The sequence below is a fragment of the Leopardus geoffroyi genome, chromosome D3, assembly GCF_018350155.1.
Source record: "Leopardus geoffroyi isolate Oge1 chromosome D3, O.geoffroyi_Oge1_pat1.0, whole genome shotgun sequence".
NCBI lineage: Eukaryota > Metazoa > Chordata > Mammalia > Carnivora > Felidae > Leopardus > Leopardus geoffroyi.
In genome coordinates, this window is record NC_059339.1 from 29,803,040 (window position 1) to 29,823,145 (window position 20,106).

General features: G+C 60.9%; 2 protein-coding genes across 8 annotated transcripts; one reads left to right on the forward strand and one right to left on the reverse strand.

Annotated features, from left to right (window-relative positions):
* ZDHHC8 (zinc finger DHHC-type palmitoyltransferase 8) lies at positions 1-16,009 on the forward strand. Of its 4 annotated transcripts, none has more exons than XM_045457175.1 (11): positions 8-222; positions 7,242-7,363; positions 7,538-7,695; positions 7,783-7,955; positions 8,180-8,282; positions 8,733-8,824; positions 8,991-9,132; positions 9,342-9,462; positions 9,535-9,644; positions 10,997-11,997; positions 15,013-16,009. In XM_045457175.1, exons 1-11 carry the CDS (start codon positions 119-121, stop codon positions 15,236-15,238), a joined length of 2,352 nt encoding a protein of 783 aa, XP_045313131.1. In that variant the 5' UTR covers positions 8-118; the 3' UTR covers positions 15,239-16,009. The 4 variants fall into 4 exon arrangements, with proteins under 4 accessions (XP_045313135.1, XP_045313134.1, XP_045313131.1 ...); XM_045457176.1 differs by lacking the exon at positions 15,013-16,009 and adding an exon at positions 13,129-14,361 and having other exon boundaries at positions 10-222; XM_045457178.1 differs by lacking the exon at positions 9,535-9,644 and having other exon boundaries at positions 3-222; positions 9,342-9,467.
* CCDC188 (coiled-coil domain containing 188) lies at positions 14,476-19,655 on the reverse strand. Of its 4 annotated transcripts, none has more exons than XM_045457183.1 (9): positions 18,716-19,655; positions 18,433-18,540; positions 18,169-18,273; positions 17,928-17,984; positions 17,761-17,820; positions 17,539-17,603; positions 17,302-17,440; positions 17,006-17,055; positions 14,476-14,585 (listed from the first exon to the last, which is right to left on the reverse strand). In XM_045457183.1, the coding sequence occupies exons 1-9, from the start codon at positions 19,247-19,249 to the stop codon at positions 14,498-14,500; spliced, it is 1,206 nt and encodes a 401-aa protein (XP_045313139.1). In that variant the 5' UTR covers positions 19,250-19,655; the 3' UTR covers positions 14,476-14,497. The 4 variants fall into 4 exon arrangements, with proteins under 4 accessions (XP_045313139.1, XP_045313137.1, XP_045313136.1 ...); XM_045457181.1 differs by lacking the exon at positions 14,476-14,585 and adding an exon at positions 16,539-16,728; XM_045457180.1 differs by lacking the exon at positions 14,476-14,585 and adding an exon at positions 16,539-16,915.
* Between the last annotated feature and the right edge of the window lie 451 nt (positions 19,656-20,106).

Sequence of the window (20,106 nt, forward strand, 5' to 3'; positions counted from 1 at the left end):
CGCCGCCGCCGCCGCGGGTCCTGCGCCGCGTCCAGCCCGCCCCGCCCGACCCCGGCCCGACCCCGGCCGGCCCCGCCCGCCCGGCCCCGGGGAGGGATGCGGCGGCGCGGCGCCCAGGATGCCCCGCAGCCCCGGGACGCGCCTCAAACCCGCCAAGTACATCCCGGTGGCCACGGCCGCCGCGCTGCTGGTGGGCTCCAGCACCCTGTTCTTCGTGTTCACGTGAGTCCCCCGCGTCACCGGGGGCACAGGCGACCACAGCCGGGCCAGAAGGGGCAGGGGTCGGTACAGCAAGGGATGAAGCTTGGCAGGGCTGGGGGGACAGGGCCCGCGGGCTGGGCAGGGCAGGGCAGGGCAGGGGGGCAGGGGCAGGGAGGGCTGGGCATGGCAGGGCTGGCACCAGAGCTATGCGCACGTGAGCCCCCTGCCTGGGCTGAGACAGAAACAGTGAGTGTACCTATGCTGGGGCACCAGGGACAGGTGAGTTCTGTGTGTGGGGACACTAGTGGCTGGTGGGCATCTCATGGGTGTGCCAGGCCCTGAGTGTGAGGAGCTGGGCCCGAATAGGGGAGTGTGTGCTGTGGCTGCCCAGGGTGTGGCTGCAGCCCTCCCCTCCCAACGGGCTGCATGAGGGGACAGGGGCTGTAGAGAGCCACCAGCCTCCAGCAAGGAGCTGAGGGCAGCTCTTGAGTGTCCAGCCCAGGGCCAGAGCCAAGTTGTTCCTGCGTAGGTGTGGCCTGGCCTGGCTGCCACGTGCCTGCCCCAAAGCCACCCTTGATGCTGGCCTGGCAATGCCCTCCACCCTCCCTTGACCTTCTCAGGAAGGCTCAGGGTTGAAGCAGGAGGGCCCAGACCAGGTCACATCCAGGGACACCGGTCATGTCAGGCACTGGGACCCTTGAGTCAGAAGGTAGGCAGAGCCCTGGGCCCATGCAGCCATAGCTTCTTCACCTGAGACAGGTTGGCTCACACATCAGCCTGTTTACAACACAATTGTTGTGGGGCACCCCCCACCCCAGGTACAAGTAGGGGTTGGGGGTTCCAGGCTTTAGTCGTACAGATTTGGGACCACCCCCTTCCACAGGTCCCATGCCGAGACAGCCCAGGTGACTAAAGCTATGACCACTCAAGCCTTCCTGGGAACCTGAAGCCTGACAAGTGGCTGTAGCCAGTGAGGCCTCTGTTCTGAAGCAGGTCAGCCCTGGAGTGTGAGCCCAGAGCAGGGGTGAGCAGGAGCTGGCTTGGCACCCTTGGCCTTAGCAAGAGCGCGGAAGAGTGCGGATAGCAGCTGTGAGGATAGCGAGTCTGCACTGGGTGCCCATGGAGGCGCAGGAGCCCTCTACCTGGAGGCCAGGACTGGGTGGGCACCACAGGCTGCCAAGAGTGTGTTTAAAAAAGGCCTGTGTGGACGGGCTTATTTCTGGCTTTGGCAAGCAGGCATGTTCTTGTTATTCAGATGCTGCTGGCTGTGGGGCAGAGAGGAGAGGGGCAGGTGGGCAGTAGGTGCAAGGTCTTCTGGAGGGGTGGGGCCCAGTCGTCCTGGCCCCGGGGCCAGTGTCTGGGACTTGGAAGGGCCTCAGGTGTGCTTCCTGGTAGCCTGACCTCCACTTACTGATCCTGGTTTCTCACTCCCAAAGTGCAGTTCAGTGTTTTTCCTCTCTAACATTAAAAGTAATACATGTTCTCTTTCAAGAACTTGTGAAATGCACGGAAATAAATCTTTAAAGAAATTGAAATCAACCTTACCCCAGAGAGCCCGCCTGTATCTCCTCCTAGGCTCACCTAAGCCCCACTATAGTGAGTTTGTTGTGAGCCCTTCCTGTGATTTCAGAGGGCCCCTACAAGACTGCCCTATGAACTCGACTCCCAAGATGTGGGCGCTGATGCTCCTGGACCCTGCCAAGTTTTTCCTTCCTCTGTTCTTAGAGCTGGGGTTCTGGGTTCAGGAACAACAGCCCAGCAAGGTGCAGGTTTCCCTCAAGGGCACTGCAGGCCTTTTCCTGTGTCCTGCCTTGTATGTGACCCACTCTGCCTGAAAGAAGGTGGCATGTGTTCCTGCGGTAAGATGGGGGTGAAAGGGCACTAGCTGGGGGCCAGGCTCAGTGACCATCTAGCCAAGGGAGGCTTGATTGCCCTTGGGACCGGGCGCCCCTGAGCCTCTGAGGCCACATTCTCTGGGCCAAAAGGCCACTGGAGGCCCTAACCCACCCCCACCCCTGGCTCCCCTGGAGTCCTCCAAGACAACTGGGCTCCTGAGAGGGGTTCTGCCAGGCAAACCAGGCCTAGTGACACCACTCAGCATGCAGATTCCAGGCAAGCAGGGCTCCCAGTGGTCCCCTCCTTGGGACAAGCCTCTGGTCACCCTAGCCCCCACACTTTCACTCTCTTTCTGGGCCCGGGCCTGCTGCAGACTCAGACATGTGCTCAAAAAGGAGCAGTCCACTCCTGTGTCCTCCCCACCCTGCCCTTGGGGCCCCCACAGGGTTCTTCTTTGTCTCTCCCCCTTGAACTTCACTGGGTGCTGTGTGGCCCCAGCCCCCTCTCTGCTCAGCAAATAGGAGTTGCCCCCTTTGAGGCAGGTCTACACTGACATCATACAGGGTGGGGAGCCAGGAGCCTAGAAGACCAAGGACCCCTTCCTCGGGCCAGTTCACTGAGGGGGCTGGGACAAGCAGGACATTCAGACATGTTGCCCAGGAGAGGCTGGGGTGTGGATAGAATGACCAGAGGTGGGGCATCCCCCTTGGAGGATGGGGAGCATCACACTGAAGGGCAGGTATCCAGAGGCATTTCTCCTCCAGGAAGCCTTCCTAGGTTCCTGGTACAGTCGTGTCCCCTTGGGCTCCAGAAACCCTTCACATTGTGCCTCAGTGCCAGGTTGGGTCAGGTGCTGGGGTGGGAGGTGCCGTTTCTGAGAGCCTCCACCTCAGCCCCTTTCTCCTCCCAGAGCCACTCTGCAGAATGACAGAGGACCCTGTAGACATCAGAAAACTGGAGCTGCTTTCAGACTACCAACACCTGGGGCCAGGCTAGGCCATCTTATGTCTGTCCAGGACCAAAGGTTTGACTTCTGGGATGTCACAGTTAGTTCCCTGGATGGGCCTGAGCCTTCCCCATACTCAGAGGCCCAGAAAGGACAGAAGGCCCAGGTGGATGGCGCTCCTGCCAGGGTCCACATGGGAAGGAAGGAAACTTGAGGTGAGCCCCTTGGCAGGCCTCACTACCTGTGGCCTAGGGTATCTTTGGCCTCCTGAACCTCAGTTTCCCCATCTGCTCAGATGTCTGCAGGGACTGGAATGGGTGCACAAGGACAGAGGCCCTGCCTGGCCTGACCAGAGCAGAGCGGCCACAAACCCTCTGGTCCCAGGTGCTCCCGTGTGTGAGCATTATTCTTAAACACAGTGTTAATGAAGAACCCGATTTAAATGAAAACTCCTGAGGTAAAATTTTCCATTCCACATTTAGCTGTGGCGCGCATACTGTCCCTGCAGAACCCCCCACCCCCACTGGGTGGTGTCTCCCTGCTGGGCCAGGCAGACTTGGGGCCTCAGTCTGGGTGGGGCCCATGGCGGTGGCGTGTGGCCCTGACACTCAGGAGGCGGGGGCTGGATGGGGAGGAGGGCTTCTAGCTTCAGAGCTGGGCCATCCCCCACTCGGGCCCGCCCTGGGCCCAGAGTATGGCTGCAGCCAGCAAGGGGTGGCCATCCTCTGCCCGGAGTATACAGTCCCCTGGGTGGGAATGGAGTGTTGTACTTGTGGGCAGAGGGGCCCTCCTGGAGCCTAGGATAGATTCAAGGTGGACTGAGCAGTTCTGCCTGCCAGGCCTTGCCCACAGAGCTTTCATGTCCTCACATGTCCTCACACTTGCCTGGTCCATGGGAAGCATAGGGAAGGGGGTCAGTGTGAGGAAGGGCACGTCTGCATCTATGTGTGTGTTTCTGCACGTGTGCCAGCATGTGCACAAGCGGGCCTATCTGTCTTCGCAAATATTTATGCATGTGTCTTGCGTGTCAATATGTGTCGATGTGTGCTTGAATACATGTGCCTTTTGAATGTGGTTATGTATGCACATGTGTCTGTGTGCATGCATGTACAGACATGTATTCACACAAGTGTGTCTTGGAGCATATTGTGTATCTGTGTGTGCATTGCTTATATGTATGTGCATGTGTCCCTGCATGTTCATGAGGATATGTATGTGTGTCTGTGCATGGTCCTGCCGGCACTGGCCAGTGAGCCAGTCTTCCTTAGGCATGACCCAGGCTAGGACCCTCCTTATGGCATGGCTTAGGGGCAAAGGCCCCCTGAGGGAGGATGGGGAGGACAAGAATGCATGGGGAATGCCTGATCCTGCATCTGAGTCAAGCCTGGGGGCCTGGCAATGGTAGGCAGAGGGGCCAATGGCTCAGGTCCCTGTTCAAGAACCTGCCCACTACCTCCCCAAAAGCCTGCCCAATACCAGCTGAGGCCCCACCCCACTCTCCCTGGTATGTGTGGCCCAGGCATGCAGGGGGTTGGTGCCCACGGTGAACAGAGGCTGCCCACCACCTCAATGCAAACGTTGCCCCATCACAGTGCAGATCCCAAACATGGGCCCATTGCTGTGCAGGTGCTATCCACTCCCCCCAGCCCCAGACATCTCATTCAGGGCCACCCATGCAGCCTGGCGGGATCATTGAGGCTCAGGGAGGAGAGGCCACCTGGGCCACGGGAAACTCTGGTCAGTGTGGCTGGGGCATTGCCCATGGGGTTCAGTCCCTGCCTGCCTGCATGATGGTTAGAATCCCAGCCCAGACATAGGTTCACCCCAAGGCCTTGATATGTGACAAGCTCTCCTATACCTATTCCTTGCCTCTAAAATAGAGAAAACAGAAAAACACCCACCCCCCACAGCTGGAAGGGTGGATTTCATGTTCCACTGCACAGGGCAGGTAGTAGCCACTGGCAAAATCTGGACAACAGTAATGGACAGGGCCCTTGCTCTGGCCTCCCCTATGTGTCCTCTTACCTTCAGTGCCCACCCACCTCCACCTTGTGTGTGCACATCTGCAGGCCCTGGAGCACCTCAGGACCTCTCAGCTCCTTCCTCTCCCAGAGCAGTCTGGCCCCACTGATGCCATGGGACTCACAGGTGCATGAGAGCCCACACTTGCCCTTAATGATTTGCTGTCAGTGTCTTGAAATTCTTGATACTTTTTAACTTTTTTTAACGTTTATTTACTTTTGAGAGAGAGGGAGAGACAGAGTGCAAGCGGGGGAGGGGCAGAGAGAGAGGGAGACACAGAATCTAAAGAGGGCTCAGGCTTGGAGCTGTCAGCAAAGAGCCTGACATGGGACCCGAACCCACGAAACACGAGATCATGACCCAAGCCGAAGTTGGACCGACTGAGCCACCCAGAAGCCCCTTGATACTTTGTAAACAAGGGCGCCCGCATTTTCATTTTGTACAGATTGCATAGCTAGCCCTTCCCAGAAGGCATCATGGAGAGCTGGCTTGTACCACCTGAGCGGGGCCCACAGTCCCACGCCTCTCCCTGGCTCCTTGGAGTACCTGGTTCTCTTAAGCGAGCAGCTCTCACTTGCCTGGAGAGCCCATCCCCACTGGCATTTTGGCTTCTGCCCCCATCCCGCCTTGCTGAGCAGACCATGCCTCAGGGACCCACCGTCACTTTGCTGAATGGGATTGGATCAGAGACCACAGCATACATTCAGCACCATCTGTATGCCAGGCTTCAGCCCACAGGGATGGGGAATGTGGAAGGCGTCTACTGGTGGGTGCTCTGGGCTGCCTGGGTAGGGGGTGATTGAGAAAAGCCTTCCCGGCAGAGGGGACCTGTGTCCTCGGGGAGTGCATCCACCTCCACAGCAGGTCCTGGAGAAGAGGATGGGGTAACTTGCGGCTCCTGGCCCGCTGAGCCTGCTGCCGTGGGAAGTGGAATCTTTAAATAGCCTCTCGCTTTCCACTAAAAATAGCGAAGTTCTGCTACCATGGAGGTGGTTGCTGGGGTGGCAGGGCTGGCTCCTGGCCAAGACAGGCGTGGGTGCGCCAGCGTGGCCGGTGTGCGCTGGGGCGGTGGGTAAGGCCATGGGTACTGCTCACCCTGCTGGAGGCCACGATGCCCTGTCCTCTTAGTCAGGGCTACCGTAGGGGATCTCCTCTGGCACTCCCAACTCCACAGAGGGGCTAGTTATGGGAAGGGGAACAACCCCCCCAACTCCCAAGTGGGTGCCCCCCACTTGTCAAAGCAGCCAGGAGCCATGGGAGAGATCAGGAGGAACCTGAGGCCAGAGGAACTTTGTGGGAATCAAGTGAATGGACTCAGGGACCCTGCTGCAGGGTCAGGGCAGGGGACCACAGGCCATGTGCCCAAGGACTGGTTGTCTCCAGGGAGGGGTCTCTGATCAGGTCCCAAGAGGGCTGAAGAGGACACTCTCTGTGACAAAACACCCACCAGGGAGGTGTGTGTGACCCTTATGGGGTGCCAGGAGTCTGGAAAGGCTTCCTGGAAGAGGGGGCAGCTTGGAGCCAAGGGCTGAGGGGTAGAAAGAGATGATGAGTGGTTGCGGGGTATTGTGCTTTTCTAGAGTCTCCAGGTGTTCTGCACTGCCATATGGATAGTAAGGTGACAAACTAAAAAGAAGGGAAAAGAAGGGGCTGCCTGGATGGGGATGTGCCCAGTGGCCCAGACACTGAGACTGCACCCCTCAGGGAAAACCGGGGGTGACAACCCACCGTGCATTTACTGACTGAGAATTTTCCCTGGTGAAGGGGCCTTGCTGGGCTTGGGGACAGGTCTGGGTAAGGGCTGGGGCTGGCCTCTGTCTATCATAGTACACAGGCAGAGTGGGCTCATTTCTCATCCTTGGCTCCCGCCCCCCAGTCTGCCACCCCTCCGGCCCACGGGCTGCTCTGAGCCTCAGTTTCTTCAACTGTGAGTTGAGCTCCTAATAGCCACCTGGAGGGTGGCTGGAGTTGGTGTTGGCATAGAGGGAGCCAGCACACCATGCACAAGGTGCTCAGCCCCGATGGTTGAGTAGAGGAGCAGCAGGCTGATGTACGGGGGTCTCCCAGCAGGGATATGGCAGCAGTGGCCTTCTTGACTCCCACACTGAGCACTGATGGTGGTCTCAGTGGCCCAGCCTTCCTATGTGTGGCCATGCCTAATTCATCTGCTGCCACCTCCCCTCCCCACCCAGCTTCAGCACCCCCAGACCCACCTCTATCCTGCTGTCCAATGCAGGTGCCCATGGTTGACTCGAGCTGTGTCCCCAGCTGTTCCCGTCTACAATGGCATCATCTTCCTCTTTGTCCTGGCCAACTTCAGCATGGCCACCTTCATGGACCCTGGCGTCTTCCCCCGAGGTAGGGCCCTGTACTGGGCACATAATCTGCTCACTTTCACTAGAGTGTGAGTGGCTGACATGAAAGAGCCTGGGGTGGGGTGGGTCCTGGTGGGTGGGCTGGCAGAGATTCGGGAAGGGCTCTCCTGCCAAGGAAGTCACTTTCCTGCCACCTTCCCCTGGTTCTGGCTCATAGCGGATGAGGACGAGGATAAGGAGGATGACTTCCGGGCCCCGCTGTACAAGAATGTGGATGTACGGGGCATCCAGGTCCGAATGAAGTGGTGTGCAACCTGCCACTTCTACCGTCCACCTCGCTGTTCCCACTGCAGCGTCTGCGACAACTGCGTAGAGGTGACCATCCCACCACCCTGTCCGCCCCCATCTCCATGTCTCTCCTCTCCCACCCACTTTGTGCCCTGACTCATTGCTCCTGCCCAGGACTTTGACCACCACTGCCCCTGGGTCAACAACTGCATTGGGCGCCGCAATTACCGTTACTTCTTCCTGTTCCTGCTGTCGCTCAGTGCACACATGGTGGGTGTCGTCGCCTTTGGCCTGGTCTATGTGCTGAACCACGCTGAGGGACTGGGAGCTGCCCACACTACCATCACGTATCCTTGGCTTAACCGCAAAGACAGTATGGGCTGGGGGCACATTCCACGGGGGAAACTGAGGCTCAGGGTGGATTGGGGACTGCCTGACAGTGTGGGCTGGGGACTGCCTGGGAGTCCCCAGGGGGTGGGTTGCCATTCCTGGTTGGGTGGTGGTGGGAATAGTTTGTTCACAGGCACCTGCTCCATGTTTTTGCCTATGGCCATTGGCCTTAACGGGCCAGCATGGCCGTCATGTGTGTGGCTGGCCTCTTCTTCATCCCTGTCATCGGCCTCACTGGTTTCCATGTGGTGCTAGTCACTCGGGGGCGTACCACCAACGAGCAGGTGCTGACCTTAGAAGAGGGCCATGCAGTGATGGGAATGGGGGGGAGGTCCCCTATGGGCCAAGAGGGCCAGGACTACACCAGGACCATGTGGGGGTGGTGTCAGGGAAAGGACTACTGGAGCCCTCTAGTGAGGTGGACTATGCAGCTTCTATAGGGGGAGGATCTGGCCCTGGAGACTCTGGGTGGGGGAATGGAGTATGGGGCCTCACCTGCCCTGTCCCCCTGCTCACTCCTACCTGTGGACAACTGTACTAGCAGTAACTCAGGGCCCAGAAATTCTACAGCTTCCTGCAGGGACACTCGGGGTAAATGGGTGTGGGGGGGGCGCTCATGGGCTGACCCTGCCCAGCCTACATCTGAGGAACCCCAGCTGTCCCTGCCTGTCCCCCTGTCCACCTTGGCCTGGACCTTGGGTGGCCAGGCTGGCTGAGGGGTCCCATGTCCACAGGTGACGGGGAAGTTCCGTGGGGGAGTGAACCCCTTCACCCGAGGCTGCTATGGGAATGTGGAGCACGTGCTGTGCAGCCCTCTGGCACCCCGGTGAGGCCTGAACGGGGTGTCAAGGGACCCCTGCAGGGTTTGGGGTGGGCAGGTGCGGACCCTCAGCCTGGTCTACTTTTGCCCTTGGCAGGTGTGGCCAGCCTTGTCTTTGGTGAGCGTTCAGGCCAGGTCACTCTGGCCATTGACCCCTCTGCCCCTGGTGCAGGTACGTGGTGGAGCCTCCCCGGCTGCCGCTGGCTGCTCGCCTGAAGCCTCCCTTCCTTCGGCCTGAGCTCCTGGAGCGAGCTGCCCCACTCAAGGTCAAGCTTAGTGACAACGGGCTGAAGGCTGGCCTGGGCCGCAGCAAGGTGGGGGCCCTGGGGTCAGGTAGGGGATGGGATGAAGGCAGACCCTTGAAGGCAGGAAGCAACTATGTTGGAGGGGACCTAGAAGTGGAAGGGGGAGGAATTGGGTAGATTCTGGGGAATGGTCTAAAGCTCAGGGCCCAGGGAGGAGTCCCCATTATGCCCCACCCCTGGCCCATGCCCTGCCTACCACTGACCACGCCCCCTCCCAGTCCAAGGGCAGTCTGGACCGGCTGGATGAGAAGCCGCTGGACCTGGGGCCGCCACTGCCCCCCAAGGTGGAGGCCGGCACGTTCGGAGGCGACCTGCAGACCCCACGCCCAAGCAGTGCTGGTGAGGTAGGGGTGGCCAGACAGAGGGAGGGACATGGACTGACCCCAGCCTGACCGCGGTCCATCTCCCCAGAGAGCGCCCTGTCGGTGCAGAGGACCAGCCCCCCGACACCTGCCATGTACAAGTTCCGGCCTGCTTTTCCCTCGGGTCCCAAGGCTCCCTTCTGCGGGCCTGGTGAGCAGGTGAGGAGGCCTGGCCCCGCCCCAGGAAGTCCTGCTCTACCCCTTCTGGAGACCCTGTCCCCAGAGGTCCCACTCCTAGAGGCCCCACCCCTGGGGCCATAGGGTCATAGAGAGCCTTGTGGGTACCAGCAGGGCCTCACCCTGTGGGCATCCCTGCTAGGCATGAGGGAAGGCCTGGCACAGGCAGTCCTGGCTGGCCCCTTCTCCTTGGCTGGCATTGCCCACTGGCCTGGTAGGCGGCTGCCCCCAGGAGCAGTATGTGCCAGGATGCCTGAAATTCCACCATTAGTCACTCTGTAAGGCCCACGGGAAGGCTTCAGAAGAATTTGAGATTGTTTAAGAAAGCACATTTATTTTTTCTGAGTTGTATAAGTACTCTACGATCACTGTGGAGCAGTTGGCAGCCCTGGACAGCTTGAGGAATGATCCAGAACCCTGAACATTCCCAGGCTGCCCACCCTCCTTCATGGCTGGCTGAGAGGCTAGCCTGTGACTGGGCCAGTATACCTGGACCACTCCCCTTCCCTCAAGACCCCTGGCCTGTTTGACCCTGCATCTCAGGACCCTCTGGGCTGGGCAGGGAGTCTGGGCTTCCCTGGCCAACATGCCATAGCCCTGCCCCAGGAGGAGTGTCCTTGGGAATGGGAGGCTTTAGGTACCCTTACCTGCCTCATCTCCTTCCTGGGATTGTCCTCGATCCCATGAGGATTCTGGCTGGTTGGCCAAGTACCCCAAGGCCACATTTGTCCCTACCAACACCCTGTCTCGGCTTTGAGGTTATGCAGGCTCTCATCCCCAGCCCAAGCCTACTCCGGCATGCCTTGATTCCGGGAGAATCAAAGAGGCCCCTCCTCCCTATGGCTGTGGCTGCCCCCCGGCCCCTCCCCAGGAGACCCTGCCCAGGTGGGCTCTGAGGGTACTGCCCTGGGTGGATGTAGCAGCCAGCTCTGGTCTTACCCTGCAGACACTCCAAACCTCAGCTGTGAAGTGCCCAGCAGAGGGCTCTGGGCCACTGTGTGGTTATTGTGTCTCCTCAAGGTCCAGCTCCTGTGGCTGTTTCCCACAGCCCCCTCCTCTTCCCCAGGGAAGTAAGAGCAGGAGCAGGGTGCAAAGCCTTCTCTGGGGAGGCAGCATCTGGGTGCTCTGGTCTACCCTGTCCCCACTTGCCTCTGTGGTGGGCAAGGAAGAGGTAGTCAGGGGATGGAGAGCTTCCAGGAACAGTTTGTTGGTTGCACGTGTGGCTACTTTTGATGTCACCAGGATTGTAGCTTCTGTGTGGACACAGAGCGCGTGGTGGCTGGGTGGGACATGGTGGCTGGGCAGTGGTCGAGGTGTGCCCTCTCTCCTTGCAGGTCCCGGGCCCTGACTCCCTGACATTAGGGGAGGACAGCATCCACAGCCTGGACTTTGCATCAGAGCCCAGCCTGGACCTCCCCGACTACACGCCCGGAGGCCTGCACGCAGCCTACCCGCCGTCCCCGCCACTCAGTGCTGCTGATACCTTTTCGGGTGCCTTGCGCTCCCTGAGCCTCAAGGCAGCAAGCCGGCGGGGCGGGGACCACGTGGCCCTGCAGCCTCTGCGCTCTGAGGGTGGGCCCCCCACACCCCACCGCAGCATCTTTGCCCCCCACGCGCTGCCCAACCGCAATGGCAGCTTGTCCTATGACAGTCTGCTTAACCCTGGATCTCCCAGTGGCCACACATGCCCAGCCCACCCCTCGGCTGGCATGGCCAGCTACCGCTCGCCCTACCTGCACCCGGGGGCAGTGGGTGACCCGCCACGACCCCCGCCCCGTAGCTTTAGCCCGGTGCTGGGTCCCCGGCCACGGGAGCCCTCGCCTGTGCGCTATGACAACCTGTCCAGGACCATCATGGCCTCCATCCAGGAGCGCAAGGACAGGGAGGAGCGGGAACGGCTGCTGCGCTCTCAGGCCGACTCGCTCTTTGGCGACTCGGGCGTCTATGATGCGCCCAGTTCCTACAGCCTGCAGCAGGCCAGTGTGCTGTCCGAGGGCCCCCGGGGCCCTTCCCTGCGCTATGGCTCCAGAGATGACCTGGTGGCAGGGCCTGGCTTCGGTGGTGCCCGCAACCCCGCGCTGCAGACTTCACTGTCCTCGCTGTCCAGTGCCGTGAGCCGGGCACCGCGGACCTCCTCCTCCTCCCTGCAGGCTGACCTGGCCAACAACAACGCCCCTGGGCCTCGGCCTGGCAGCGGCTCGCACAGGTCCCCGGTGCGCCAGGGCCCACCCTCCCCACCCAGCACACCCCGCTCACCCTCCTATGCAGGCCCCAAAGCTGTCGCCTTCATCCACACGGACCTCCCGGAGTCGCCACCCTCGCTGGCCATGCAGAGGTGGGTGCCAGAGGGCAGGGGGCTTCCCAGCACCAATCAGGTGTCCAACCGCCTGTGGGGCCTCTTGGCTGAGCACGTGGGGGTTGTCCAGGAAGCCAATGGCTGCCTACGGGGGTGAGCCTCACCCTCCTTGGAGGCTCCTGGCCAGCCTGTATGGGGATCACCCAGCTTTAAGGACACCCCGGCATGTCCCAGGATGGGAGGCAGGAGGATTTGCATCTTGAACACCTTCTCCCCTAGCTGGCGTGATCAAGTGTAGCAGGGACCCCAGGGCTTCTTCCTCTGGAGATGGTGTCTGTCCAGGAGGCTGTATCTGGGGGACATCACCCATGGCAGAACATGCTGCCCTGGGTGCACATAGCCCCAGGAAGTAAGGGCCTTTGCTCAGAGATGGGGAAACTGAGGCCTAGCAGGGCAGGCTGGTTCTAGGTCCCTAGCAGACGGATAATTGGAAGTTAGGCTAGCTGCCTTGCCAGGTCGGGTCCAAGTATATGAGCTGAACACATGGTGTGTGCTCAGCCCCACAGTGGGTGCATGGGGATCGTCAAGGTGTCACCCCTGCCACATTGAGCACAGGCTCAGTCAGGGAGGAGGTCCCTGTTGTGGGTGTAACTGTCCCAGTGGGTGGCAGCTAAAGGAGGGAGTGGCTCCCACCCTTGTGGATGTTTGGGCAGCGAGATCAGAAATGCTATTGGTCAATACTAGGCAGGCTGGAGGGCAGAAAGACCTCCCCTCATCTTCCTAGGAGGTAGCAGGGAAGGGGTCCCACAGTCACCCCTGGGCTCCCCAGCTTGGGACGCTAGAACAGTCCAGGGCTTGGGGTTTTGGCCAGTGTCCACCTGGCCTCCCTGCACTCTGTGATCTGTGCCAGTGGGAGGGACCAAGGGACCTGGGAGGGGGGTGATGGCTATTCTGACATCTGTCTGTCTGTCCTGTGACAGCAATAGCCCTCCCTCTGCAGACCCTGCATCCCCACCCATTTGCTGGTGGGACCTTCTGGGCTCAGAGGCAGGGGCTGCCCTGGCCTCTATCTACGTCTGCGTCATCTGTCCTGTTGCCTCCGCTGGCCTCTGTCATGCCGTGATCCCGTGTTCACTGTGGGTGTGCGTGTATGTGCTTGTTTTGATGCAGGGACCACCCTCAGCTGAAGACCCCCCCAAGTAAGCTTAACGGGCAGTCCCCGGGCCTGGCCCGCTTGGGGCCTGCTGCTGGCCCTCCAGGGCCCTCCGCCAGCCCTGCCCGGCACACGCTCGTTAAGAAGGTGTCCGGCGTGGGTGGGACCACGTACGAGATCTCAGTGTGAGGACTGACTGCCATCCATCCGCCGTGGAGCCCCGGGGACCAGGACCCCCAGCGGCTGCCCCCCCTCCCGACTTCTCTGCCCTGGGAGATGAGGAGGCCCAGTCCTGGTGTGGACACGTCAGCAGAAGAGACCACGCCTCCACGAGCCTGTCCCTCTTCCTCCGCCTGTCCATCCACCCATCTGCTCTCCAGGGCACAGCTGGGCTGAGGGCCCCCAGGCTGCAGGATCTGTGTGTTGGTACCCCTGTTCCCACAGGTGGGGGCGGCAAGGTGGTGCGGACTGCATCTGCACCGACTGCACCCATGCCCCTGAGGTTGTCCCCAGGCTGGTCCCCACCTCCTCCCCTTACAGACGGGTCACTGTGGCCCAGAGATGGACAGAGAGGCCTGGGTCCCTGGCTGTACTGGACCGAGGCCCCACCGCCTGGCTGCTCCTAACTCGTTGCCTTTCAGGGACCTGCTGGAAGCTTGTAGCTTGGCAAGGCCAGTTCTTCGGGGAGTCCAGCCCCGGCCTCCAGGCACCCAGCTCTGGGACTGCTCTGGGTTCTGACAGACAGGTGGATGATGGACAGACAGACAGCCAGCTGTGGGTGGGGTCTCGGCTCCGTGTGTCCTGTCTCACCCAGCTGGTGGGTGCGTCCCCGTGTCTGTGCGCTGCGCTGCCATGCCACGTCCCATGTGTTAACGCTCGGGCCCCCGCTGCTCCCACTGCCGGGAAACTCGCTTTCATTGAAGCCTTAACCTCTGCTTTATGCTCTTGTGGGAGGCGACTGGGGGCAGATGGGAGCAGGCACGGGCCGGACGCTGCTACAAGGTGCCCATGAGACCAGGAGTCCCCTCCCTGCCAAACTGGAGATTCCCCACCCCATGGCATGCAGTCTGGGCCCTACTGGAGCCTCGGCGTCCTTGTGGGAAGCACATCGGGGAGGGGGTCAGAGTTTTGCCTGGCGCCAGGGACCCGAGAGTAAGCACACGGCAGCGTCCGCTTGCGTTGTGTCTGTTTTATGTTTTTATATCTACATCTATATATCTATAATTTTATTAAAAAAAGAAAAAGAGTCATTTTGATCCTTTCCTTCAGCAAGGCCAGGGCTGTTGCTGAATGCGGGGGCTCCAGGGGCAGGGGGCAGAGTGGGTCAGGCTCTGGGAGAGGTGTTGGCCAAAGGTGTGGGCATTCCTCGTGGGTGTTTCCACTGACTTAAGCTGAGTTGGAATCCTGGAAGGTGGGGGCTGGCCGATGGGTCTTTGGCTGCCAGGTATGAGGCTCCCATGGGTCTGCGTCACCCCTGGTAGTAACAGGCCATTTAGAGAAAGGTTGGGGTTGCAGCCACCCTAGGGCCCCCTGGGAACCCAGCGGCTTTTGGGGGAGATGGAGTAAGGGAAGTAGGGGGTGCTTTGGGGGCCACCTGCTAGCTGAGGGCCCTGTGGGGGCCAGTGGTGCATCCTGTAGCTACATTTACTAGAACTCACCCTCCTGGCAACCTGAGTGCCTCCCCTACTCCCCCACCTCCCACTGCCAAATGTTGGAGGTGGGGGAATTGGGAATTCACAGCTTTTTAGGGCTGAGACAGCCAGGTCAAAGACTTGGGGTCTGGGGCACGGGCTGGCCCAACGTGGGAGGCTAGCTGGGCCTCGGACCCTGCACTGGGCAGCTGTGCCCCATGCTGACCTCCACCTTTCTGCTTCTCTCTCATGGGACGCTGCGGCCCACAGGGGGCGGATCGGCACCTGCAGCCGTGGATGGGGCCGGCGTGGCCAGCCCAGGGTGCCCCCCGGCCTGCACCTATGCCACCTTGGCCTCCCTGAGGACCGCCCGCCGCTGCGGGCACCCTGGAGCCCGGCCGCCAGGGCGCCTCCCCGAGGGGCTATGTGCCGCCTGCACTCAGCCGCCTCCAGCCTTTTCCCCGGTCTCTCGGGGCCTGAGCGGGACACCAAGTAGGCAGCTCTGGGGCCCCGAGAGGACAGCCGAGGAAGCCAGGCTGCCACAGACCCTGGGCTGTGGGCTGGGGGTCCCTTCTCCACCAGCCGCACCTTGACTGACTCCCAGCCCACTGGGGCTTGTGACCCTGTGCCCACCCACCTCAGGAAGTCCCCACCTGCTGTAGGGGGTCCAACACCCCAGGCAGGGGCCCTGGAGCTGCTGGGACCAGCACGGCCTTCCCGGGGTGTTGCACCAATCACCCCGACCTCCCTGCCTGACCAAGCACTTTAGATGCCACTTCCTCCCCAGGGAGCCCAGGCCTCTGTGGGTTGGGCTGGGGTGGGGGTCTCAGGTTGCCCCTGCAGGTCACTGCACTCCCCCCTCCCCACACCCAGCACATGAACAGATGCCTTAACCTCTTGGAGCCGCCAGCCTGGTGAGTCATCCAGGCCCTGCCTGGGTGGGGAGGAGATCCTGCCAGCCCAGTGTGTTCCTGGTGACAGCTCTGCCTGACCCCACCCAGCAGTCTTCACTCTTTCACTCCGAGATGTGGCACCTGGGGGACCTCAGACGGCCTGGCTGCCCACAGCCCTACAGTCCCTGCCAGCCAGCCAGGGCCTGGACGCCCCCAGGGGCAGGGCAGAGCTCTGGCCAGCCCTTTTCCTGCCTGGGCGGTGCCTCTAATTCTCCCACTTGGGGATGAGTAAGCCACAAAGTTACTCTCTATTGTCCTAAAAGGTATTTCCCCGAACCCCATTTAATGCCCTAAATAAAATTTTTGGTGTTTACCTCCATGGCTCTGTCCACCAACGTGGTCCCCCTGTCCTCTGAGCCTTGGGGCAGTGCCAGGAGGCTGGGCTGGATAGGGACCCTGGGTCAGGGAGGGGACAGGAGTGGGAGGTGGGAGGTGGGAGGGTGATGGCCGGTCAAGTGTGGGGAGGGTGGGGTGGTCAGCCAGATAAGGACAGAGGGTTACATGAGGGGTGTGAAGTCAGTGGGTCAGCAGATTCAGGACTGAGAACCTCATCCCTGAGGTCTACTGATTGGGCCCAGCCCCAGGGATGAGGCCTGAGGATCCTCATCCTCACTTTCAGTGGAGACCCTCCTGCTACACCCTCTGCTCAGAGCCCTCCCTGGTGGCCAGGGGTGGGCTGGGGGCTTCCTGTGGAGGCGCTGATGACCAGTGGACAGATGGGGTGTGGGCACTGAGGCAGGGGCACCACCCTGAGGAATCCCCACTGTGAGATTGCCCTCAGAAGGCTGCAAAACCTCCTGCCCCTCTCCCCCGTTTCCATGGAAACAAGCTCACACGCTGCCGTGTGTGTCACCACTGTATGTCCAGCCACAGGCCCAGCCCTCAGGACAGACCCCGCCTCCACCCTTCTCCGCAGCTCCTGGTGGGGATGGCGCGTGGCAGTGCCGTGGGCAGGGGCCAGCGCTGCCGCTGGGCACCCGGGGCAGCGCCGGCCGCCTGGCCTCCTCCTCGCTGGTGCCACTGGGCCTCCGGCCTAGAAGGGCAGGAAGTCGTCCACCTCCAGGCGCAGGAACGGGCCCAGCAGGGCCCGGAGCTTCCAGACAGTGGCGCGGCTCAGCAGGGGAGGCACCAGCCCCTCGAAAGGCGCGGGGTCCACCACGTACACGTAGGCGGCGGTACAGGCCAGCAGGGTGCCCAGCAGCAGCCTCAGGGCCAGCAGCCTGTGGGCGGTGGCGGTCAGGGGGCGGGGGTGCCCATGGGGATGGTCCCAGGGGACTGGGCTCTACCAATGCACTCACAGAGCCACCTACCAGAGCTGGCTTTTGAGGCCCTCGGAACATCCCAGCTGAGGCCTTGCCTTCTGCAGGGGAGGGGCTGGGTCAGAGCTTGCCCCCAATGGCAGGGGTCCCTGTGCTGCGAGTTCTTACCTTCTCCCCACTACCCCACCAGTGCCCAGGACAGGCACCTGCAGCCATGTCTCAGGGTCATTTGGCTCCTGGTGTGGCTCCCTCCCTGGGGCCTCCTCCATTGTAGCCTGCATCTCCTCCCTGAGAGGGGCCTCCAGGGTGAGGTCAGACTGGGAAAGGGTGTGGGGTGGGGGGCTTACCGCTAGGCATGCCATCTGCTGCTCCTTCCTGGCCTGGGTGCGGCACTGGGCACGCTCCCTGGGGACGGGGGCTGTACAGTCAGGGCCATGTACGTTCCCCACCCCAGCCTGCAGCACCTCTCGGTCTGGTGTAGTGGAACTGGGGAGGGGTCAGGGGTTGATCCACCCATCCTGGTCAGAACACCAGCCCCTTTCCCAGTTCAGCCAGGGCCCCAGACCCCTGACCCTGCACATCACCCTAGAATCTCCAGCTGAATGTCCTCCATCTGGTCTAGTACTCCCCGGATGTCCTTCTTAAGGTTCTGGCGGGGGGTGGGGGGAGGCAAAGGAAGTAAGACAGGTCCTTTAACCCTGACTATTCTGCTATATTCCCCTGTTTCTCAAAGCTCCCCTGCCCCTGCACACTTTGCCTAGTCCCTGTTCCCTTCATTCTCCGGGTGTCACCCTTTGAGGACCTACCAGGAGGCCAGTGGCCTGGTTGTTCAGGGCCATATGTACCTCGGCCACGCCATCCCATACCTGGTGGGAGAGGGGAGGCTGGGTCACACGCTCCAAGGAACAGGACCCATGATGTGTCCCACCAGGTGGGCCCCCCAGCAGCTGTCCCATCCCAGCCAGGCAGGCACCTCGGTAATGGCCATCTTCTTCCTCTCAAAGGACAGTCGGATCTGCTGCAGTTCATTCTGGAGGATGGGCACCATGTGGGCACAGACAAGGCCAGCAGTGTCAGTTCTTTCTTCCTCTAGCCACTTAGGACTGCTTGCATAAAGAACCCCTGCCCCCCACCTCTGGCCCAACTCCTGGGGACCCACCTAAGACTGCTGCATGAAGGACCCAGCCCCCTCAGCCCAGTTCCCAGGGACCCACCTGAGACTGCTGCACGAAGGACTCTTCCCCCCGGCACAGCTCCTGCCGCAGCAGCTGCAAGGGTGCCCTGTCCTCCAGGGGCTGGGTACTGGTCTGCTCAGGGGTCTGTGGAAGAGCCCTTGGGTCAGCCCCAAGGCCATGGGCAGCATCTGTGGTCACGGACTGCTTGAGAGCCAGAGCAGGGGTATGGTACATGGAGTCACTGGGTCATTCCTGACAGCTGCCTTCTGTCCAGCTGGGGCCAGATGTCTGCCATGCACTTACCCAGGCCAGGGTCGTGCAGCTTGAGTGCTCCGGGCATAGGGGCAGAAACTGCTGCCCTGGCCCCAGGAGGGCCCCCAGCTGCTCTCGCAGATCCTGGTTCTGTCTTTTCTGAGGATGGGAGGCAGAAAGATGGGAGTGCTTGTCATAGCCACTTCTTGGGCAGGCGACTGAGACAGTGGGGGCTGGGGCAGAAGCTGCGGCTCTGCGAACAGCTTCAAACCCATTGCACAGATGGGCTCTGAGCCTGGGCTGGCCCCACAGCCTCGGTGGGCTCTTCACTTACCAGATTCTGGTTTTCCTGCTCCAGCTGGAAGAAGGACTGCTCTGCAGGACCCAGGGGCACGTTCTGGAGCTGGGAGGGGGCTGCCCTGGGTGAAGCCGGGGTTCCTGCCCCTGTTGGCAGGGGTGGGCAAGGGCCGGGTCTGGGCCCTGAGCTGGGGGATCCCCCTGGCCTGGGGGCCCCTTGCTCTCGTCCTGAGTGCAGGGGCCAGCCCCACCCCAGCCTTGCCTCCCCTTGCCCTCGTTTTGTCCCCGTTGGGTCTCTCGGTCTCTGTCGCTGCATCTCTCCTTCTTCATTTGCCATAAAGCTCCCAGGTACCTCAGCCCCTACCCTGGGCGCCCCGCCTCCTACCCCCGGAGGTGGGAAAGGTCTGGCCGACTCTATTGAGAGAGTGGAGCTGAGAGGTACCAGGCAGGGCCATCTTACAAACCCCTGGCAGGGTGGATCCAAGCATCCTGCATGGCTGCTCGAAGCTGATGGTTGGGGGCATTGGGGGTGGGAGTGGCCACAGGGACCCAGGGTTTTTGGCCCCTCCATAACCCCTTCTAAACCCCAGGTCCAGGCTCTAGCCTGGCCTGACGTGCCACCCTCTTATTGAGGGCCCTCTAGGTGTCATGGCTCACAGGTCTTCCTCAAGGGTGCCTGTCACAAAGGCCTGGGCACATCCAGGGAGGTCACAATGGGTCAGGGCGGTGGCCAGAGCCAGGGCTGGTGGGGCCCCTCCCACTCCATCCCTGTTTTTGAAGTACCCTCCTCCACTCACCCCCTCTGCCTCTTCTTCACCCTAGCTCACTCACCAGCCTTAGCTATTTTCTGAAAACATAAAACAGATCATGCAGACATAAGGTTAAAACAAAAACAAACGCCAAACAAGGTGTCCAGTGTGACTCTCCCCCCTCAGTCCCCCGCCCCCCACCACCCACAAGCCTGGTCATGAAACTCTTTCTGGGGTTGGCTGCACATTCTGCACAGCTGAGCGCCCTGTGCCCTCACCTCCTCATCACACAGAAGAGGTTAGCCCACCACCTGGCTTTTTTACCTGACCTATCTTTGGGATTTTACTTTTAAAAAATCATTTATGGGGCGCCTGGGTGGCGCAGTCGGTTGAGCGTCCGACTTCAGCCAGGTCGCGATCTCGCGGTCCGTGAGTTCGAGCCCCGCGTCAGGCTTTGGGCTGATGGCTCAGAGCCTGGAGCCTGTTTCCGATTCTGTGTCTCCCTCTCTCTCTGCCCCTCCCCCGTTCATGCTCTGTCTCTCTCTGTCCCAAAAATAAATAAAAAAAAAAAAACGTTGAAAAAAATTATTTATTAAACATTTACTTTAATGGTTCTGTAAGGATGATTATCATCCTCTTTATTGGTGGGGAAACTGAAGCACAAAGACATTGTGTCACT